The 24,051-nt window shown below is 50.2% G+C and overlaps 2 protein-coding genes across 3 annotated transcripts in view; both read right to left on the reverse strand.

Annotated features, from left to right (window-relative positions):
• Positions 1–24,051, reverse strand: part of LOC119379248 (cyclin-dependent kinase 14) — a 150,646-nt gene that overhangs the window by 53,925 nt on the left and 72,670 nt on the right. The window lies entirely within an intron of this gene.
• On the reverse strand, positions 20,043–23,384 carry LOC119379247 (mitochondrial sodium/calcium exchanger protein). Its single transcript, XM_037648492.2, has one exon. It carries the CDS (start codon positions 23,241–23,243, stop codon positions 21,429–21,431), a length of 1,815 nt encoding a protein of 604 aa, XP_037504420.1. The 5' UTR covers positions 23,244–23,384; the 3' UTR covers positions 20,043–21,428.

Here is a 24,051-nt window from a genome sequence, read left to right on the forward strand (position 1 = left end):
GACATTTTTCTCCCCACGAGCGCCGCAGTTGTCTTTTCCCTCAACGACATCGGGCGCCGCCGCTGACATTTCCCTCACCCTCCCCAGCGCCGATGTTTTTTTCTTTTTAATTCTCGCAACGCCGCAAAAACGAAGTGGACGCGCAGCTCGCGCGCTCGCGTGATAGTTGCTGAACCTCACAATGCGACTTCGAAACACGAAGATCTAAGGCACGAAGATCTAAAGGGACACTAAAGGCAAATGTTAAGTCGACGTCTAGGCGCTGCGCGCACTAAGGTGTGTGCCTTCTGTAATGGGTAGCATGCTTTAAACCAGGAGTAATTATGTGCGAGAAACTTTTTCGAAGTTGCGATGCACCCATTACGTGGTCTTAAGGGAATACGCGCAGTATAGTGTGTGTGCCTTTTGTAATGAATGGCTGGCTTTAAACCACCAAGCCGTTATGATATTCACATGGCGTGACGCCCGATGGCAATGTACCACGCAATATTACTGCGATATTACATCTCGCACTGTGACGCTTGTATACAGGACGCGTATTTTTGGGAAGCATGAAAGTTACTTTCAGTGCAGTTCCAAGCAGAGGCGTGGCTGTGTGGGAGAACACCTGCTTGCCACGCAGACAGCCTGGGTTCGATTCTCACTCGGACCCAACATTTTAGGAGCGAAGCTCCTTATGCCGTGGGTCTGTCCATCCTCCGTTTGTTTGTAGCGTTGTAGTAGCCACCTCTAGCTCGTGAGAAGCGCGCGTTCTGGTATGCAGTAGAAGAAGAAGACGACGTTGACGAGCGAGACTCTCGTGCGTGTCCGCCTGTGTGGCATTCTTTCTTCTTTACTGCGCGCGTTCTGGTATGCAGTAGAAGAAGAAAATGACGTTGACGAGTGACTGTTATTTATTTATTTTTTCATATTTGATCAAGTGTCAAAATTTCCTATCAAACTTATAATTTTTCTGTTCTGTAACCTCTCCTCTAAAGAATTATAGCATTTATAAAACCACCCAAGTCTTGGCCAATCCCCCACAGTGGGTGTGAGCCAAAGTTGCAGGTGAACAAGAACAAGACACTCTCGTTGCGTGTTCGCCTGTGTGGCGTTCTTTCTTCTTTACTACGTCTCGTGTTTTCAACGACATCCGAAGACAACATTTCAGAAGTAACGCGCCATGAGGCTCCCTCTTGGCACGCTCTCTCTTTAGCTCGGAGTCGCCAGATGGAAGACAAGGCTGCGGAACAGAGGGAACGGAAGGCGGCGGCAGCGCGCGCTCGCAGACAGAATCCTGAGGTGAGAGCCCGCGAGGCCGAAGCTGCACGTCGACGCCGCGAAGCCGAAGCTGCTCGACAAGCTGCACGGCTGCGGCGAGAAGACCCCGCCGTTCGAGCCCGCGAGGCCGAAGCTGCTCGACAAGCTGCAGGGCTGCGGCGAGAAGACCCCGCCGTTCGAGCCCGCGAGGCCGAAGCTGCTCGACAAGCTGCAGGGCTGTGGCGAGAAGACCCCGCCGTTCGAGCCCGCGAGGCCGAAGCTGCTCGACAAGCTGCACGGCTGCGGCGCGAAGACCCCGCCGTTCGAACCCGCGAGGCCGACGCTGCACGGCTGCGGCGCGAATCGGATCTTCAAAATGTGAAGGACCGTGAAGCGGCGAGAAAGCGCGCGTACCGGCAGGCAGAGCCCGAGGCTGTGCCTGCAAAACGCATCAGGCGGGCTCTGCCCGAAGGCGCCGACGCGCGCTTCCAGCGGGACTTCCTTGATAACAGTTTCGGCCATAGTTGCGGTGTATGCAACAGATTGTGGTTCTCAAACAATCTAGTCACAATATCTTCCATCAAGAAGGACCACGCTCGCGCCAATGTCATCGCCGTGTTGCAGCGCAAGTTCGCTTCGCCCCCCTCATCATCATTCACCACGTGGATATGCTGTGATTTTTTTTATTATTTTATTTGCAGCTTACTCGATTTTTTGGTCACGGACAAGATGATGATTTTTCGCTCACAACCAACGACGCCGACACCGGAATTTGTGCGAAACGAGCTCTTTAACGTTATCGCGTTAATAAAATTAGAAGAACAGACGAAGAGGATTAAGTAAATGGAAGGCGACTACCTACACACATATGAAGAAACGACGATACGCAAATGTTTAACCTAACTATTCTCAAATTAGAGCTGAAAGGGTCTTAAGCAGCTCACGGCAATTACGCAGGCAGAGCTTAAGCAGCCTGACCAGACGGCTTCCCCTTAATGGCGCTGAAAAATGTTACACGCATTTACATCACCCAGGCATCGTTGCTCATACCGATCGGGTCCACGTATCGAACGAAGAATAATCGAAATGACGCCTGCCGCCACGAAAGCCGCGTGGAGAGAAACTAGCGAACGAGCCATTCGTTGGTCTTACGTGGCGATTTATGGCGACTGACAGCCTGTACTGAGAGTGCGAAATGAGAAAAAGAGTCTCCATGCTGATAGTTTCTTTTTTTTTGTCATTTTGCAAGATCAATGCAGTGTACGCTGTATACCAAGCAGACTAAGTTTTGTTCTGTTACTGTCAATCACCCTAAGCCTATCACGCGAATGCCACAGTTGCTAACAGCAATGCGGCTCGAAATTTATTATTTTGCAAATATATTTATAGTACTGCGTTACTCAGCGCAGGTGGATAGGAAGTAAAACTAGGTCTTCCATCATAGGTTACGACACATTTGTTACTGGGTGGCCGCAGCCAGAAAGAAGTCGCTGGAGGATGGATTGATAAGGCTGACAAGGGTAGAGGCATGCTTGGGCATGATGGCAATACACGGAAATACGAAAACAGCCCGGAAAACAGGTAGAAAAACACAGACGGCGCTGCGTGTGCCGCGTATGTATTTCTACCTGCGTGTACCTGCATGTAGTCTTCCGCGCTGCCTTTGTTTTCCCATGATAAGAGTGTTTCCCTGTCCGTTTTTCGGAAACGTACCAGCAAAAAAAAAAATAATAAAATAAAGAAATAATAAAAAAGAATCAAGAACGTTTCCGCTATGTGGAGTTTGTAGAAAGAGTGGACCTAAAAACAATAAGTGAAAGAGAGTCTCTTCTAGTCATGCCACTGACGAGACGCCTAAGCGATGGGCACTCCTTGTTCACCGAAATGGCGGCAGTGAAGGATACGGGTACGATAGCGACTGAGCAGTGGCCGTCCGTCAACATCGAACCGTGACCGACGCCACAAGAAATGAAACCCGCGACCTTACGGAAAAAGTAGTGCTAGCCATAACAGTTAATCCACTTAGCTACTTCGAAAGCCAACCTAACATAGTCAGCAAAATCAGAAATTGATCGACTGACTGCCAGGAGCTTTCAAGCCGACACACGCGCACCAACGTTTCCTTTTTTTTTTTTTTTTTCAACAATGATTAAAAAATGCGCCCGTATACAGGCTTAAATTCAAATACCGCGCGACGCTGCAGCTTAAACGTCTGTGTCTGAGCTGAAGCACGCAGGTCAAATCGAAAAGCGGCGGGTTAAAACGTACAGTCGTAAGTCTAAGCGGGTCTCAACCGTGCCCACTCGTGCAGGCAAAGCGGGCGCCGCCTGTCAGGCCTCTCGAGCGACCGCACGGGGCCTCGATGGCAGCGAAGACGAGCATGCATGAGACGGACGTCACGAACACCGGGCGACACCCTCGGCGCCAGACAAAAGAGGCCGCATTGTGCCCGAATCACTTCGAGTCGCGGCTCTCCAAAGGAAGCAGGGATAAAAGAATCGAGGGAACGATATCAACCGAGCTTTGTCCGGAGGAGGAGGCCGATGCGACACTTCTTGGGCCACGCAAAAGCGCATCTTCATCGCGGAACAAAACAATCTCAGCGGCCTTTTGTGCCCCCAAACGAATGCCGCTGTCAGCCGCGCCGCAGGCGCGATTGCCCCGCCTGGCAGCTTCGCTGCGACCTTGTCACTCACCGCGTACGCGATTCTGCAAGAGGGCGGCCCGGTGCGGGGCCTTTCACGTGCTCGCAATATCGGTCATGGCTCTTCCATGTACTTCGTCGGCGGCTCTATTTTTTTTTTTCTCTCCTTTTTTCTTTTTTTTCGTTTGCGGGATGCACACAAACATGGTGCCATGTCCCGTTTTCGGCAACCGCCCCGAGTAAATGTTTTGCAAATGCTATGCGCCACGGCGAGCAGTGCATGAAAGCGTACGAGGGAAGTCCTCCCCGGACACGAAAGACGTGTTTCTTCATTATCCGACAAAGTGATGTGATCGTCCGAAGCCACTTCGGCGCAGCGTCTGGAGCAGCAAAACTCTCGCTTTGGAGCAGCATAACAACCTTATGGAGCACTTAACAAGCACACATTCACAAACGAAGCTATTTGTCACAAAGCTCGAGCAGTTGTACCACACAAATACACGCATGTTTACTTACTTTACTTAGAGTACCTCCTTACCCGTTTCCCAGTGCAATTTCTAGCTAATGAATGCGCACGGTTGAATAGTGGCTTGCAACCGCAACGCGCACAATGCGCAGCGGCGTGGCCTGACAAGGCGAGATTTCCCACATTATACCTATGTTCCCGCAGACGATCATTCATGCATCTGCCTGTCTGGCCCACATAATCTTTGCCGCAATAATGCCCTTCCGAAGTCCTGCCCGCGCTTTATTCACAAAAGTTTTAGCAACCAAGTTACACGGTTGTCAGACGCGGGTTACCCGCTGCATGTGTTGACCGCTGTAGCAGGTAGCATGCTGAAAAAAAGCCAAGGAAGTTGACTGTAATACCGTTGACCATGTGACGCATGAAAGAAGGTTGTTGTCTTGCCCTACCTTCACAATATTAGTCACAATCTGATGAAAATTGCAAAGCGTGTGGGTGTTGATGTCGCGCTATCTGCTCCTTTGAAGCTGTCGAGCTTGTGCGCTAGAGTGAACGCGGGTGTGCGCAAGCCGCGCGGATGCAACAAGGAGCACCGCGAACCGTTTGTCTCCTGTGTAGAGGGAGTAGTATATTTTATTCCGCTCACATGCGGCAAAGAATATGTGGGCCATACAGGCAGATGCATGAATGATCGTCTGCGGGAACATAGGTACAATGTGGGAAATCTCGCCTTGTCACGCCACCTCGCTGCGCATTGTGCTCGTTGTGGTTGCAAGCCACTACTCAACCGTGCGCATTCATTAGCTAGAAATTCGGACCAACTAACGCGGGAAATTACTGAAGCGGCAGAGATAAAACATAGAGACGCGGTAAGTTGCCCTTCAATCCGTCTATCAGAAAAGGAACTACTATTTTTGTCGCGTCAACCGCTTGTGTGATATGCTTGGTTGATTGCCTTGTGTGTTCCTTCGCCCCCCTCGCCCCTTTTCCTTTTCCTTTCGCGCGGTGTCATGTGCATATATATGCAATCACCTGCAATAAACACTGAGTTGTTAGTTAGCGCTGTGTCCCGTCTTGCTCTGTCGTCGTCTATGTGATTTCTTGCGCTACTGTTCCGAGTTCAGAGCGTGGAATTGTTGACAAAAGTCTGGTGATTGCATTGTCACACTTAACTTAAAAATTGAGCACGCTGTATGAACATTTATGGAAGCATATATCACAACTAACAGTAAAACTTTTTGTAAAACAAACTACTATAACGAAATGCTCTATTGAAGTACATATACACGTGGCGCTGCTCACTGTAAATGCAAATTATGATTTTTTTTTTTCAAAAATGTAGCAGGATGTAGCAGGTTTCACCTCGTGGCGAAATTGCCACAGCTGTCACATCCTGCAGACTATTTATTGATGACGCAGTCACACAATCAACTTCCATACCATACAAATTTCGTAATTTGCAGAAATGCAATGTGCAACCGCGTTTCAACCTTTAAGAACAGGCATAGAAATCACCTTCGCTAAGCTGGTGTATGTATATATATATATATATATATATATATATATATATATATATATATATATATATAATTCAAAAGAAAGTTCTGAAGGTCCGGTACACATGTAGTTGAAGAAATGAAGGAGCACACTTACGAAAATTGCATATTTTTACTCATTTACGTTTCGGCCGTGGCACGGCCTTCGTCAGTGTGTATATATATATATATATATTGTTAAGGTGTTTATTTGACGGCACTCAGCGGCAATACGCAGTGGCGACAGTCAAGGCAAAAGCACGGACTGGAGAGTGCAACCCATTACAAAGTACCAAGGCTTCGCCACAATTACCCCGGTTACGAAAAGGGAGCCGCCCGGCGACTTAACAGCTCGTCACCATGAGCGGGTCATAGGAGGCCTTGAGGCGCTCCACGTCGAAAATGTCGCGCCCTCGACGGCGCATGTACGAAGATGGCTCAATGGGTTCGATCAGGTAGTTGACCGGAGATGTGCGTTCGACGACACGGTGGGGGCCTTCTTATTTCGGCAGTAGTTTTGTAGAGAGGCCAGTTGTATAGTGGTAGGGACCGAGAGTCAGTCATACGAGCGCTCCATGGAGTTGCTCGGAGGATTTCATGCGAGACGGAAGTGTCGCCCGCGATACCCCGCTCGCCCGTTCAGGACGCGCTCGTGCCTCTCGCCGTCGGCGCACCGTGACGGCTGACTCGACCGCCATGCCGTGCTCCTCTCATCGGCGGGGCCTTCGCCGCCTCGTCACCGACGTGCATCGTGCCCCTGGCTGAATCGTGGTCCCGTCCGTGAACTCCTGTGACCGGCTCCCCAATCTTTACTGTCCTCTTCTCTCTTCGTCGCGCCTGTCGACTTCCGATCACTTCCTTCCCTATTTCTTCCTACTTTTCTTTTATCCCCCCTTACCCCACCCCTATAAGGCACTGCGCCGTGTCGCCTAAAGGCAGACAGAAATTAGGTGTGCCTTTTTCTTTTTCCTCCCGAACCACCAAGAGGAACGTGGGCTCAGAAGTGGTGGTGTCACCGCGAATGCTCTTCTGTCGCTCTTGTTCATGCGTCGTAAAGGTCTTGGCAAGCTCGCGGCACTCTTCGGCAAGCCTGGCTGTGGCAGAAATAGACGCATACTCAGATGGATCCAGCTTGTATGGAAGTATCGGGTCGATGATGTGCGACGAATGCCTTCCGTACAATAAGAAGAATGGCGAAAAACCAGAAGTGCTCTGAGGGGCGGTATTGTATGCGTAAGTGACGAAGGGCAGAATGGCATCCCAATATGCGTGATCGGCGGCGACGTACATTGAGAGCATGTCGCCGAGCGTGCGGTTAAAGCGTTCGGTTAGGCCATTCGTCTGCGGGTGGTAAGCAGTAGTTTTGCGGTGAACAGCATGGCACTCTTTGAGAATGGCTTCGACGACTTCCGACAAGAAGACACGGTTTCCATCGCTGAGTAGCTCATGGGTGGACAGTGACGCAGTATGAATAGGTGCAGCAGGAAGGAGGCAACACTACGCGCTGTAGCCGCTGGGAGGGCGGCGGTTTCGGCGTATCGCGTGAGATGGTCAACAGCGACGATGGCCCAGCGGTTACCAGCCAACGTCAGAGAAAGTGGTCCATACAAATCGATGCCCACGCGCCCAAATGGATGGTTAGGGCAAGGTAATGGTTGTAGACCTGCTGCCGACACGTGCGTTGCAGGTTTTCGGCATTGGCAATCGAGGCAGGAGCGAACTTCTGCACGTAACGGTACATCATTCGCCAGAAGTATCGTTGTTGAATGCGGTGGTAAGTTTTGGATACCCCAGAGTGCGCGCATTGCGGATCAGAGTGGGACGACTCGCATATTCCAGAACGCAGACTGCGGGGTATTGTGGCGAAGGCTTCACCACAATATATATATATATATATATATATATATATATATATATATATATATATTCGCGGGTTTCATCGTTCTTTAAGTAAATAACCCAGAAGTCAGACATGAGCTTCATTTCTTTAGACTTATTTGTCCGAGCAACTGCAAGGTGACTCGATGCTATTTTCCCAGGTTATCACCTTCGCACTTTCAGCAGCGGTTTCACCATAAATGGGTTGATTTACTTTCTCGTCATGAATGACGCCCACGTGACACCCACGTATCGCGCCCGCAACAAATCAAAACAATTCTAGAAAAGACTGATGCTCCATCTCGCCGTCAAGAATTGAAGTCGGCGTTTTGAAGCTTCCGACTGCTTCAGAACGCCACCTTCGATAGATCTACATTAAGATAGCCGAATCTGGGAGATTTCCGAAACGGGAGGTGGGCTGAGGCGCGCCGATTTACCTCCCCCCCCCCTATTTTTTTCATAAACATCTCCCCGAGAAAATGTGTGTGTGTGTGTGTGGGGGGGGGGGGGGGGGGGAGTCCCGATCCCGAACAACCCCGCATGCGTAAACATCGGCGTTGTGGTCTTATAACGGCTTTTAGAGCAGTGGCGTAGGCAGAAATTTGTTTCGGGGGAGGGAACGTCCTTGATCCGACATGGTGTCCGGGCAAGTAAGTGTGGCCGAGTGTCATTTTGTGCTCTGTATTCCATGGCAGAGAAAAAATTTCGTGTGTGGGGGGGGGGGGGGGCACGACCCGGTGTGTCACCCCCTGGCTACGCCACTGGCTTAGAGTGGCCGTAGCCACTCTAAGCCAGTAGATACGTAGATAGAAACGCTCAAAGTGCCAGCCAAAGGTTCGCTAAGAAATGCTTCGCATTTAAAAGCACGCGCTGGCAAAGAACGAGTACTGAAAACACCCCAAGGTAATGCTCGCTGAAAGCTTCAGTGTAAAAAAATCCGGCAGATCCCACGCACTATGGGAACCAATTTAATGCGAAGCAGGCAGCAGAGAGCTGCATACGTCGCCTTGTTTCTCTTTGAGGAAAATGAAGTCATCCATGACATCTAGTTCACTATATCCATGTTTGTCATGCATGCACGTATGTGCAATCTTTTATATAATGAAACGTACATTCTGGTATATATAATGCATAACCTGTCAATTATGTTCGTCACGCCTTCATGTCATGCCATACTAATTTTGGTGTATATTAACAAAACGGCCGGAAGCGCACCAAGACAGTGACATGAAATCATGCAGTACATATGACATGCATCTAATGATTTGAGAGTTAGGACCCGTCATATATGTTCGTCACACAGTCACGTCACGCAATACCAGTTTTGGTGTATATCAAGCTAGGGAAACGGGCGCGAGCGCACCGTGAGCGTGGCATGTAAATCCTGCTGTACATGAAATGCATGCCATGATTTTCAACTTACCACCTGTGATTTATGTTCTTCATACGGTCACGTCATGCAATACCAAATTTGGTACATGTCAAGATAGCGAAACGGCCGCAAGCGCACCATGAGCGGGGCATGTATGTCATGGCGTACATGACATGCATGTCATGATTTTCATGTTACCACCTGTCATTTATGTTCGCTATACAGAAATGTCTCGTCGTACCAATTTTAGTATATATTCATCTAATTAAACGGCCGCGAGTGCTTCGAGACCATGTCATGTAAATCATGCTGTACAGGACATGCGTGTCATGATTTGCACGATAGTACCTGTCATTTATGTTTGTCCAGCGCCTCCTGTGTGTTGTTTGTCGTACACTCTTGTCGCGCCATACTGGTTTGGGTCTATATCAAGTTGACGAAACGGCTGCAAGAGCACCAACACCGTGGCTTGTAAATCATGCCGTTCATGACATGCATGTCATGATTTTAATGTTCCTGTCATTTATGTTCGTCATAAAGTAATCTTATGATATACCAATTCAGACAGACAGACAGACAGACAGACAGACAGACAGACAGACAGACAGACAGACAGACAGACAGACAGACAGACAGACAGACAGACAGACAGACAGACAGACAGACAGAAAGACAGACAGACAGACAGACAGACAGACAGACAGACAGACAGACAGACAGACAGACAGACAGACAGACAGACAGACAGACAGACACGCTCAAAGTCGCAGAAGTTAGCTAAGAAATGCTTCGCATTTAAAAATGTTGCGCACATCGACCGAGGATTGAATACTAGAAGTTACCGTCTATGTCACTGTAATGCTAGACTTCACCACCAACCGACGGTGATAAGGTGTGTTCGTTTATTCAAAGCATGTCAGGAGCGCCGTAGAGCACAGTTACGTCGACGGAAATACTAGATGGCGCCCTCACTTTTCCGGTTTTGCTCAACAGCCAATCAGCGCGCACCAAAGGCGATACTTTTGCGATTGTTTGAGAATACGGCCCCAAAACTAGGTCGTTTGTTGCTATCTATGATAGCATCTGCCGCGGTTTTGTCCGCAGCGTCGCTATGACTGGGCGAGAGCTGGACGCGCGTGCACTTTTGGAGTTCCGTCACTTTCATCGTCGCCATACATGATGGTGTCAGAGCGACCGCGCTTTCGTCCACAACGGTTTTGGCAAACGATAACCACAGTTCTGACAGTGCGTGCGCTGGCCGCGCGCATACTTCCGAAGCTTCCAAGAACGCTGCTCTCGGACGTCGCTCGACGGTTGCGGTACCAAAGTTTATATAACCCGCCGCGACGCGGAAAAAGTTCCGAACATGCGAATTTTGGCCCATTGGACAGTGAAATTCGGCTGGGGAATTTCACGAATTCGTATCAGCCAGTTTCGTGTCACCGAGATTCTAGTGTACGTTTACATCAACGCCTCCTAAACTGGTTTACATAATGCTATACGCGATGTGTTCGCAAAAAGCCTGAATCGGATTGGGTTGGATTTTTGTCAATGTGGCCAGATCACGCACAAAAATGTCCATTTCCGGGAGATTTCCCTGCCAACCGTACAAATGTAAGAAATGGTCGAAATCCGGGAGTCTCCCGGAAAATCCACGAGACTTGGCAGGTATGTATTAAATAGACCCTTCTATAACACTATCAGTTTCGTCAGACCTGAACCGAAAACAGAAAATTTGAAACTTCAATGGGCCGTAGCGAAAGTTATTGTTCTTTTTTGGCTCTACGCTCCTTCGACGCCTCTTCCAATACCAAACAAAACACTTTCCACTGTAAAGCACACGTGGTACGCGCTCTTACGGAAAACGCATGTACGGAACCCAACGAGATTTCTAGAGAGGACATACGTTCAAGCCACGCTAGCCATCAGTCGGCGTGCGATAAACTGGACAAAATGAAGACGGAGGCGCTGGAAGGAGGCACTTGAGCACACAACTATACCTCGGCGCGTGTGCGGAGACGCATGAGGAGAGAAGGGTCAACATGGGGCAGCAAAAGGCAACCGAGCCTATTTCGAAGTTCGCGTGCCGCGATCGATGCAAGAACACTGGCGTTCGGAATTGATGATCTTTCTCCAGAGGGGGACTATAGCCCCAGACGAAGCAGTTTCTCCTGATAAGGTCCCGACATGCCGATCGACCGCAATCGTTACGCACCGGGCCGCCCCCGAGAAAGACGATCGTTGTCACGTCCTCGTGCGACGCTGCGGTGCCGCGAAGCGCGGGGATGGAGCCAGTAGTACATGCCAGGACTGCGGCGGCCGTTGCTTATGGATGAAGTTGCACGCGCGCCCGCTTGGCGCGACCACCGGGACTCAATAATTCAGCCGCGGTGGCGGTGCACATTACGGTCGGCCACGGAGCCTTAGACCACGCGACAGAAAGACGAGGCGAGGCGAGTTTCCGACAGGCGCGGCGCATACCAGGAGCGCGGGCGGGCACTGAATAATGGAAGGCATCCTGGATGGACGACACTGCCGAGGAGGGCCACACGTCTTCATCTGTCCGGGCACCTGCTACCAAGAATTCACGGGAGAAGACCACGCGAATGGACCGCCGTGCCGCGGAATCCGTAGCGCATAACAGGCACGCTCTATATACACGGCCGCCATAGTACACCGACACCAATGAGTACGTAAAAAAACAGGCGTGACAGCGAAGGCGGACTGCGAATGACCGTCCGTTGCGATTACTGTTCGCAATGCTTCAGCTACTGGCTGCATTAAGCTTACCCTATTCCCTACAGGCCGCAGCACAAATGTCTCGGGAAAAAGCCCCGACTATTTACTATGGTCTGTTTTCTACTTCTGTTAGTTCAAATATAAACCACGCATGCGACCACAAAACCAGTGAAATCGGTAAAGGAGGCTTGCAGCGGGGCTCACGTGCGAGTACGTAGGAGCGCTGGTCCTGCGGCCTTGAGCTGGACAAGCAGCTGAGAAGGCCCAGGCAATGACGCGACATCGTATAACTCGCAACAAAACGTTTCAATCAATACGCAGAGATCCATCAGCTTGACAAGCTGATCGACGAAGAGCGAAAACGAGGAATGTTTATGCTTAATGCTTCGGCATTTCGGTCACGCGCTTGCTAAGTACAGCGAGGGAACGGATGACGTCGCTGCTACAGTTCACATTTTACGTAAAACTCCATGGGCTTCTTGCACACCTTTGGCGGCGCCGTATACGGCGTGTGCGTCACGCAGACGAGCAGCAACAAGACGCACTGGCGCTGTCGCGAGGATGACATCGCACTTATACGTCCCCGTTCTGAAAAGGGAAATTATCGACGCCGGGGGAGAAAGCTGTGAATGAAGCGTCCCATCAGCCGAGTGTACTTGACCTCATGAGGCGTCCGGCTCAAAGCGTCAGTCATGGGTCATGAGCCGGCGCGCGCCTATTGGTGCAGGCTTGTGCGCATCCAGTCTTTGAGATGGGGATGCCACTGCCTTCTACTAAAGCTGTACCCCACTATATAGATGTTATCGTTTGCCGACAAACGAAAACGTTGATTGGGACACTGCGAACTTGCGAACACATCCCGTTAGGGTGGCTCTAGTACTTGAAGTCTTACGTGGATGTGAGATAAAGGTTAGACAATAGATGGCGCCCCTCTGAATGGTTCTCATGCGCTGCAAGGGCATATGATATGCAAAAACTGCATGGACGTAAGAAAAAATGCAACAACGTTGACAGCGAGCATTGTAACCAGTTAATTTCTCTTACGCTCTACCTTGCGCCATGAAGCGGTTTCGTATGCGACGTACTTACAGAATGGAAGATGAAAAGCGTCATATAGGCAGTTATATACCTTATAAGGACAGACAACTGGGCAAGTTGCTACGGATTCATACTGCTGAAACGGCGCCACAAGGGAAGACGAATGCACAGTTATATACCGCCGGAATCACTTGCGGCGGGGCTTCCGCATATGCGAGGCGCGTGCTGCCCATCCTGCCGCATGAAAGACGCGCCGATGATGGGCCGCACGTGCGGGCAATCTTGTCCCCGCTCGCCCACCACAATCGCCCGCCGGGGCGCTGACTGCCGGGGGCGCATTTATGGCGTGTACGTGCCGCGCGAAAACTGCCGTCGTCAACTTCGCGGCATCTTCCAGTGAAGCCGCGAGATGGGCAATGTTCTCAAAGAACGACACGAAAGAAGTAATCAGTAAATGAACGAACGAATTACGCAGATCAATAGGAAGTTTTGGTGCGGGCGCTGGGAGAGCACAGATTATACAACGGGACATGGCACGCCAATGGCGAAGATTAGGCCACCTATATGCCGTTTCACGTTAGTGATGCGAGGGTATAAACCAGAAGCACGACAGCGATACTGCCAGCCGCCATCCTCGATCCAGCACTTCATGCAGCGTTTTTTATACAGAAAAGCCAGTCACCGCACGCAGTGCAGCAAAGACAAGGTACGCAGATGGGAAAAGGAAGAAAACCTGCAAATATTTTTATTTTGTAGACGAAGCTTTTAAAAATTTATGTCAATGTAATACCTATAGAAAGCACTGCCTTCGTAGTTTGTTTCCTTTAATCGATATCGCCAATCAAACGAGTCAGGGGCCCGCTGCTGTACTTTTTTTTTTTTTGCCTTAATCCACTTCGTAATTTTTAAAGGCAGATACAATTAAGCGTTACAAAACAACACCACAGCGTACGCTGTGGTTATGTCTCAACTTTATTTAAAAGCAGGCGACCAAAGTATCACCTTCATAACTGTAGTCACCGCTATATTTCACAGGTACAAAATATTTCGAAGGCCCTGGTCGTTGCTGTATACGAGTTTACCTCAGTTTTCATAGTTGTGGTATTTTGAGTCGGTTAAAAGTAGCCGCGATGTTCTTTGGTGAGAGTCTGTGAATATTTGATTCAAATAAAATGTTGTGGAGTTCTAAGACTTTATTATTACAAAGCAGTTTTGCGGAATCCCGCAAGGTGGCGGAAGGATTAAGAACCATTTTGCCAGCAACTGAGATGCTTTATTTCCGAAAAATCCGTGTGGATTTCCTTGTGGCTTCGTGCTACAAACGGATGGTAGTCAATTTCCTTTTCGTGAGTTCTAAGACTGTTTTGAAAATGGTTGTCGTACTATTAGAAAACTATTCGAACAGTATTCAATTCGGTTCCAAAATTCACTCTTCACACACCCCTAGTACTAACAGATATGCTTTGTACGCACTCCATTTCGGCCATAAGAACAACAAATCGGTAAAAGGCCCGCGTACAAAAGCGTGGTCTTCCAAACATACTCTGGCAAAATTAAGCTTCAGCAAATCGTTGTAACAGCCGATTGCTAAACGATAATCACGCTTCAAAACGGTGTTTCTTTTTTAACCCTGTGTCCCCAACGTTATGTCGATCCCACTGTATACGGTGATCTATACTCGCGGACACCTTTTCTTGGCAATGAAGGGAAGGCTATAGAGAGCCGAACTACGCGTGTGCTACCATTGGAGATTATAGTCCCACAATTGCGTCCGTGTTTTCTGCGTGAGAATAAAAACAACAACATTGCTTTATTTTCTACGGAGCGCTGTTTGAAGAGAGAGTCAGCGCGCACCAAGGAGATATTTATATTTGTTTTGATTTATGCAGTGTCGTTTCGCGTTTTTGCACCTGTGAAAACGTCGCACCTTTTACGTGCACCTCACAGTCAAAATGGCGCCTTCGTTTTCAGGTGAGCGCTCGTCACCCTCCAGCTTTTCCGACAATTCGCCGAGAGAGCGTGTGACGAATTTCACTAACAAATGGCTGTGTAAGCCTGTGACGGCCGTTCGAATAATGAAATGGCCGTCACAGGAGGTACGGAAGGCTCACAAACCAAAACTAAATTCGAAACGCGCGCCGAACCGGACTACTTCGCGGCGCAGTACATGTACAGTAGCTCCGCCCCCGTAGCCTTCCCTTCATTGTCAAGAAAAGTTGTCCGCGAGTATAGTGGCAATGAAAACTTGCGCTGTTTTACGCCAAGATCGGATATGGTCGAGGGGTACGTAACTCTGGTTGGTTTATGGAGTTTTTTTTTTTTTTTAACGTCCGAAAGCGACTCAGGATAGTGGAGGGCTCCGGATAATTTCGACCACCTGGGGTCCTTTAACGAGCACCGAAATCGCACAGCACACGGGCCTCTAGCATTTTGCCTCCATCGGAATGCGGCCACCGCGGTCGGGATCGAACGCGCGTTTCTCGGGTCTGCCAACGCGGGGTCATAGAGGTACGCAATTCTGATGCACAGAACAAGAGTCTTCAGATACCACGCTAGAATTCCAGAAAGACAATTTTACGGCGTTGAAAAGTGACAGGTAAACATATGGCAGAGAAAATGAAACATAGACAGGTGGCCGTACACAATCAAGTGCACCAGTAAAATCAGCGATGCGGCGTATAGCACAGACATGAATTCCTCCGATTTATGCGTTATAAATCGGGGACCAAAAGTCAAAGGTCTGGCCATTAACAGGCGCAATGATACGAAAGAACACAAAAGCGTACAGAAGAGCAGGCGCTTTTGCTCGCAAAGCCGAACACGCTGCTTCGAAAGCTCCCTATTGCTGCATCGCACAATCAGTGTCGCCTGCTGACACACAAAGCTTGAATGACATCCCGTTAGATACACGAGTCTACGGTAAAAGGAAATGCGAAAAATCGAGAGTGCGCTTTCGATTTTCTTCTTTTTGCCGAGAGCGATCGATTCGCCCGTCTTCACGATAAAGACACGACAGTATGCGTCATTCTCGATTGAAAGCGCCAACAAGAACAGACGACGGGGAAAGGAGAGAGGACAGGCGCTTATCTATAGTCTGGCGCTCTTCACCCCGTGTCCCTGCCTTGTAGCTGCACAGAACTAAAACAAATGAAACAAAATAGCTGATAAAGCGTTCCAGCGACAAGCGCAATAAAAAAATACCGCGAAACGCCCCAATCGCACGGCGCACCGCCTGTGCAAGCGTAGTGCCCCATTGTTCGGAAGGACAAAACAAAATCTCGCTCGGCCGATAACCGCTCCAGTGGCTTATCGTATACGCCCAACCAAAACATTGGAAACGGCGCAAAGGACTCGCTAAAGTGGCGGGTACCGCCAACACGTGATCACGTGATGTGTACGTAGAGGGAGAGAGGGATCGTTACAAGCTGACCGAGCTCGATCGGCACTATCGATGCCCACCAACGATAAGGCTGCCCCAAGAGAAGCTGCCTCAAGGAGCGCGCCGCGATTCCAGTGGGCGTTGCGCGCAATTAGCGAGCCGGAAAGGCAAACTCAAATGGAGAGGTGGCTCATCCATGTTCGCTGCTCTGGAGGCTTCTCAAGTCGGCAGCTCGCTTTTCCGTCGTGCTTTGAGCCAGGGTAAAAAAAAAAAAGAAAAAAAAAAACAGAAATGTCACCGTACTTCTAAAGCCTTGCAACGAGGGCGATACGAGAGACGACGCCGCCAAGAAACAAACTGGAGCAAAAGAACCACTTGGATTAGAAATTTAACACGGACACTCTCTCTCGCTCCTTGTGGACATTTTAGTATGCTCGCAACTCTATGCTGACGAGGAGTGCACGTCCTAAGCCGCAGAACTGAATCGCCTTGGAAAGTCCGGCGAAGGCTGATCAGACAAGGAGGCAAAAAAAAAAAAGAAAAAGAACAAAAAAAAAGAGAGCTCCTCCAATAAATCGATGGCGAAACTATAGACAACATGAAACAACGCGTCGTCTTTTCGCTATGCTGTGTTCAAGAGACCCTGCCGTCGAAATATTAACACTCATTCATGCCAAAAACAATAGGTCTGGGATAGAAAAAAACCGCAACTGTTTCGTCCATACCTATACTATGTAAACTAACGAATCATATACAATCTGGTGGGCAAAGTCTACAATACTGAGTCAAAGCCAGTCCTGAATCGTTACGTTTATCCGCCGTGGCAGCTCGACGGCTAGTTGTGCTTGCTGCTATATAAGCTCGATGGCGCGGGTTTGATTACCGGCCACGACGGCCGCATTTCGATGGGGGCGAAATACAAAAACACCCGCGTGCTATGTGCACGTTGAGGAAACTCAGGTGGTCAAAATTAATTCGGAGACCCCCCCCCCCCCCCCCCCCCCCCCCCCCCAGTGCGGCGTGCCTGATAATCATATCGTGGTTTTGACACGTAAAGCCCACTGATACATTTCCTTAAATTTAATCACTGCATTTTGACTTGTGTGCACATGGAAACATAGTGAATGATTAACAACAAAGACAAAAAAAGGGGCAAAGTACCACGGCAGGATTTATTTTTTGAGCCTTTTTTCGAGTGCTTTTCAGTTCCCCTAAATACATAAAAAACATAACAGTACTCAACTACCGAGTCATCCAACAAATCGATTGACACATGCTTTTCTTTTTTTTTTTTCTTGTGGCGTAGAAGGGAAGTTTACATAGTGGTCTATAGGCCACACAGTGTCGCAGGTACCGAAAAGGAAGGTCATAATACGCCTTCATATTTGTCAAGAAAGCATTAGGACGAAGGAAGGACGCGTGCAAATAAAAGCACGGCGCATTGCCTCCTGCAGTCTATCACAAAACATGGGGAGAAGTATTCTCGCATGGTCACAGTTTGAGAAATGCTACCACTTTTGTAATATTTCTCTCGTGACGCACCACGTGAAACGTCTCCGACCGACAGCGTTCCTCACGCTTACTGCAAAAGGGACAACCCACGGGCGATACCGCGGTGAGAGGTGTCGACTCACGGACAATCTCGTTAAGGTGATCGTTCGAGAATACCGCCCCTGCTAAACAGAATAAGAGCGTGCCCGCACACGGAGCAGCAGACACCAGTAGAAGGATTTTGAGAAACAGCCTACATAGCGCACCCAAAAATGGCGCCAGAGGCATTGCGCAAGAGCGAAACCAGGTGATTCAGAAAGCGAACCCATTCGCTTGCCCTTCCGTATTGGCCAGAATCACGCTTGCGTTCGGACTAATCACGCGACGGGAAAAAAGAAAACGGTTCGCTCCGCTGAATCATTACTGGATATCAGCTCAGAACTCCAAATGCAGCGCCAGAAGATACCGCCTATCGCATCATTCGGTTTCGATATCTTTCCACCTATAGGTGAAGAAAAGAAAGACTGCAGAGGTCAGACGCTGGACTCGCATAACGGGATGGATTGGCGATTCAGCCGGTGGATGAGCATGACGTAGGTATGTAGTGCCGCCAAATCACGTCACAAGCAGAAATGCGCACGAGCTGCTTGCGACACGGTTCGTTGAGGCTATGCCACGTCACGGTCGTCTGCGGACTGAATCACTGATCTGTCCAATCGTGCGAATATAGGTTTAGCCAACGAACAACTGTGACCCATATTTTGTAACATTCGATTCCATGTAAACTAAGCCAAAGATGGAGCTCGCAATCAACAAAAAAATAAAACAACAGGGAATACTGCCCCAAAGCTTAATCGCCTCCACTCACAAAACGCAGCAGTGTCAGACGATAAAAACAGGCACGACAGCTAGAACAGGAAAATTTTATCGTAGACATCGGACACGCTACCAAGGCAGCGCATCAGCGCACACGCTAACTGCAGATCTGTGAAATACCGCTGCGTCAATTTAGAACGCGTTAGGCCTGCTCTGCCGGGATAACGTAACGATTCCATTCCAATGCTGTTCGTTTTCGCACATCGGCAATGGTCAGATCGGTGCTCGATATCACGGTGTCGAAGGAATAGACTCGCAAAGGAATCGTTACATTATACCAGCTCTGGAGAGGGAGAAGCATGCTACACAGAAGTGCTACCACGCGAAACGAAGACGGAGTCATGGAGCGCGCGAATGCCGCCGCTGATGGACTCGCTCTGTTGACAACCGCCACAGGCGCGCGTACCAATAGGTGATCGAAGCACGTGTCGAACAGACGGGAAATTCCTCGTCTACTGAGCAGCGCAAAAGGCCCTTTGCCCTCGCTGATTGGGCGCCGAGAACAAGGGGGGCGGCGGCGGAGGAAAGTCGCGGACGCCGCTATTGTCCGCACAATGTCTACAACACGGCTCTATTCAAGCACAGGGAGAATCATTACACACGTGGCTAACAACATATCATGCCACCTTAACGCGACTGCCTATACTAACCGCAAAGCGCGGACCTATATATAGTGCAGCAAACAAGGGAGACAGAAGTCGTAGTCGCAAGAAATAAAGGTCTGGATTGGTCAGCGCCCTCCGATGGTGGTAGGGATAACATGAAGAACGTTCTGCGACATTAAGAAAAATACGGCTGAAACAATACGGAGTCAAAGGTTGCACCATATAGTACATAGTGGGAAACAGAGCCACAGTCGTACTGCTTTACTCAGGCAATAATGGCATTATGGCGCCTGAACCGAACGCAGGTGCTGTTTCAGAGGTGCGTCTGTATCTAATCTGCATCTAAACCAGAAAAATGCGTCGTCGGTGCCTGAACGAATACTCGACATCTTGGGCGCATCTCATGTCTGCAATTTACGAAGAGTAATCGTGCGTGACAGGCGGACGGCACAAGACGTACGTTTCGTGGTCAGCAACAAAATTCAGTTTCAGCTGCAAACTCCTACAGTAGGCCATCGTATATAGAAGCGGTGTGAGGTAGTGAAAATATTCGAAATCCACAGGCACAGGAAACAATTGAGGCATGTAGCGCGGAGATCTAGACACGCACGAATATGCATTAGGACATTTTTTTTTTTTTCGCCTATATATCCCTGTGCTGCAGAAAATCTACTTCCCTTAAGTATGCTACAGAACGAGTGCGCATGGGTCATATGCCTAAAATACAGCTTCGATTCGTTGCCACTTTCAACAAGGGGCTTCTTGGCGGTCTATGAAGCCGACACTGATTTCAGCTTAAGAAAACAATATGCGATTACGTTATCTGAGCTAAACGTACAATAAAGCAGACAATTAATTACCACGACGTGGGAATACGGTATCCCAGTAAGTACATTACAAAAGCTCTCGCAGACTGCAACATTGTGCAAAAGACTGGGACTCGACTGACGCAAGTGCGTGGCTCTTCGTGGAGAAAAGTAAAACGTGTAAACCCGGACACGAGAGAACGAGACAACACAAACGCCGGCATTTGTGTTGTCTGCAGGGTTTGCGTCCGCGTTTGCATTTGCACAACTTGTTCTCTTCCACAATGAATCCCCACCAACTAGCTCAACTTGCTGTCGTTCTGGGCGGCTCTATTCTAATACCAATCGAAGTATAACAGATCCGTGCAGATATATGCACGTATATATATGTGCAGATATATGCACGGACCCCCCGCCAAGAAAAAGAAAAGCCCAGTGATCTTTTCATAATATATGGTTCATGTCGGTACTTCGGTAAGCAAATCACGAAGTATTAGTGACTGTATACACTCCGTTAACGGTCAATGATACTAAAATAGGCTCGAACCATCCAGCGACAACGCGGGCGTATATATCGCCACGAATTCCGTCGAGGTGGTCACGGACGAAGCACCGGGTCTTATCAGCCGCGCTACAGGAATGTCACTCGTTGTAAAAAGACTATCACAGCGGGGAAAACGCTTTCCACATTACCGTAGTGAACTCTACATATCTCTAACACTCCACGAGAAACAATGAAAGCAAAATCACATGCATCTCATTTGTTATCTCAACGAAACTGTCGTGATGGGCAAGTTAGTAAACGACGGAAAATACGAGTCATGACGACTAGCTCAAAACACAACACCGTATAAGACTCGATAGGGTTTTTTTCTTCTTCCCCACTACACCCCCTTGGCAACTATTAACGATACGTCAACATAATGCGCAAATTGACGCACATCCTTATACTCCCAGTCCATGACATAAATCGATGTGGAAATCACAATGTGCGATGAGGTGTCTCGGACAACATCTTCCACAATAGTCAAAAAGGATGAGGGGAGCAGGTTCACGGGTCGTCCTACCACGACAGCCGAAGTGACGCCTGTCACTGATTCACATCACTGGGTGCACAGTGCTGTCTCGGGCAGTATATAGTTTAAAAGTCCGCCTAAGTGTAGTATGCACAAAGTGCGCAGGCACATGCAGCCACGTCGATGTGGAAGAACGGAGATTACAGGTTTACGCCGTGAAAACAGAGGGTATCAGGTTCCAGGGCACGATCCTCCCACCGAATGTCCTGCTTCTCCAAAAGAGCAGTCACCTACGCGGGACAGGAGTCACTGTATCCTGAATTTTCACAAGGCGCGCGTTCTGACTAGGCGTGCGTGGTCTCAATGGTCACTGCAGCTGCCAAGAAGAGCGCGTACAAGGCAAGCAGGGACGCTCCGTGGATGCGACTGGACTGGTACCGGCAGAACAACGTGGCGTACAGCGACAGTAACAGTGAAGCAACAAGACCTCCGTAGAGGGTTGACACGAGGGGCGTGAGTTCCAACGGAAGCCGTGCCCCGAAGCCTACTGGCGCCAGTTTGACCGTGTACGGAAGACCGACGCCCATTAACAGGTTGAGAAGCGGCCCACCAAAGCACGCCGCCATAGCCATGCTCGGATACCCCTGACGCGCCACGGCCACGTTGGTCACGAAGTCTCCGAGACTGTTACCCCACGCTAGCACGGTGAGACCCAAAATTGCGTCGCTAACGCCCGCCACCAGTCCCAAAGTGCGCAAGAGCCCCAGAAGTTCATTGGCCACGCCGTAGATCCACAGCACAGACAGAATAAAACCCGCGTAGCCGAAGGCAAAATGGTAGCGCGGTGCGCTCTCGAAGCTGGAGCTGAACCACACAAGTGTAGCAGCGATGCCGCCAATGAGCAGGGCCAGCACCCAGGAGGGAATTTTGTCGGCTACGTAGTCGTCGGCGCGGCCGAGAACGACTACCACGAAGAAAGGCGAGGTCACGCAGTGCAAGGCGTTGAGGGGACGACACCAGTTGTTCTTAGCGTTCTCGTAGTCCACGACAGGCACTGTGAGCACGAGGACGAACCGCACAGGAAATGTGACAACGTCGTATATCTTTCCAGCGACACCGCGTTCGACCCACTCCTCAGGGTCCCAAGGCACCAGCTGGGATAGGAATTCGGCCCAAGGGCTCGTGTCTTGAGCGACCGCGGAAGTCCCGGTGGCGCCGAGAAGAGGAGTCTTCTCACTCATCACAACAGGCTCGAGTGGCGGTTGCGAGCACTGCGAGATGCGGCGCTCCATCGATGCCTCGTGCGAAGCCTGCATGAATGCCGCGATGGCGTGCTCGTGGTGTCGGTGGAGGCTGCCCGTAGAACTTCGCCGTCGTCGTGCGTCACCGGCGCTGCCGTTGCTCGCCACGCTGCTGACCGAAGACCTCCGCTCCTGTACCCAGTCGGGTGGAACCGGCGGCATGAGCAGGTGACTAGTGGTCTGAGCTTCCGCGGGCACTTCCAATACTACTTTTGGAGCGACGTCCGGAAGTGCGGGAACCTCCTCAGGGTGAGCCTGCTTCCAGAAGTGGACGGCAAGCACGACCACAATGTAGACGCAGTACAGGCCAAGGTAGCCGACGGCATGACCCAGAGTGACGCCACCGTCATAGAAGAGGTAGAAGGTCCAAAAAGACGCGGCCAAGTAGAAGACTGTGTCGCGCAGAAACGAGTCCGGTTCCAGCTCGAAGCGGCACAGCAAGAACACAGTGCCGGCCACCACCGCGGTGACGAATGTGCCGGCGCCGAGCAGCTCTCCGATGACGAGCGCGGGCCGCGACTGTTCGATGCCCGCAAGCGAGGAGATTATGTCGGGCGCCCCGTTGCCGAAGGCGAGCAGCGTGACGCCCGCCACGCTCTCCGAGAGGCGTAGCGTGCGCGACATGACCACGAGCGCTGGGCACAGGAAGTCGTCAGCCGTCATGCCGAGCACAAGAAACAGCAGGGCGATCCAAAGCACCTCGGTGCCGATAGGAAAGTAGGGCGCGAGCGGACCACAGTAAGCGAAAGTGGTGTACTCTATCCACGACTCGTCCACATGACAGTCGGCAGTGTCCCGAACGAAAGCGCATTGCAACGCCGTGCTGTTGAGATTGTGCACCCTCTCGCAGTCGGCCATGGCTCCGGCCAGCCGTGTGCTATGGGACTTTCGAGCAGAGTCTGCTGCCGTCGACGCGAGCCGGCTTTATCGGAGGGAGCGCTGCGGCCGATTAGCCATCGAGACACATGCCGCCAGCGCGCGCGGCGATTCCGCCACAGCTGCCGCGGACGCGCACGCCGCCTGGAGAAACGACGGTGCGACGGGGAACCCTCCACACGGCTGAAACGCCGCAGGCCAGTTATTGCTCCGTCACCACTAGATGAAGCCACACTAGTGGCTTCATCTAGCCGCGGTGGGACCTCGAAGCAACCCTCCAGCAGATACGTTGAAACCACACAACGGCAACGGGAAAAACGTTTCAGCAGGAAGCGCTGGATAACTGCACACTCGAAGAGATACTGCTGGCGGACGTTTACACACACCGAAGAGGCACCACAAAACGAGCGCGATAACTGAGGTCTATAGAGGGCCAATTCGCAAACACGCAGGCTAACGACGAAAGGCAAAAAAAAAAACATGGCTGTTCCCTCTGTCATAGCAATCGGTCTAACACAAAAATTAAACATGTCTTCACAGACGTCATTGAGCGTTTGTTGTGCATTTTTTCGGGATAAGGGTGAAGGAATGAATGACATAGCAACAAATTGTAATGTCATGCGAAGAACGGCAAGCGGCTCGAAACTCGCAACGCGCTGCTCGAGCAGAAAGGACGCACGGAAAGAACATACACAGGATGAGCGCGAACCAGGCCCGCAGCCATGGGGGGGGGGGGGCGAAATTTTGTGGATACATGGTGTTTTACCGAAAATCAATAAGGAAAATAGGC

This window comes from Rhipicephalus sanguineus, chromosome 1 (assembly GCF_013339695.2).
Source record: "Rhipicephalus sanguineus isolate Rsan-2018 chromosome 1, BIME_Rsan_1.4, whole genome shotgun sequence".
In the NCBI taxonomy this organism is placed as follows: Eukaryota; Metazoa; Arthropoda; class Arachnida; order Ixodida; family Ixodidae; genus Rhipicephalus; species Rhipicephalus sanguineus.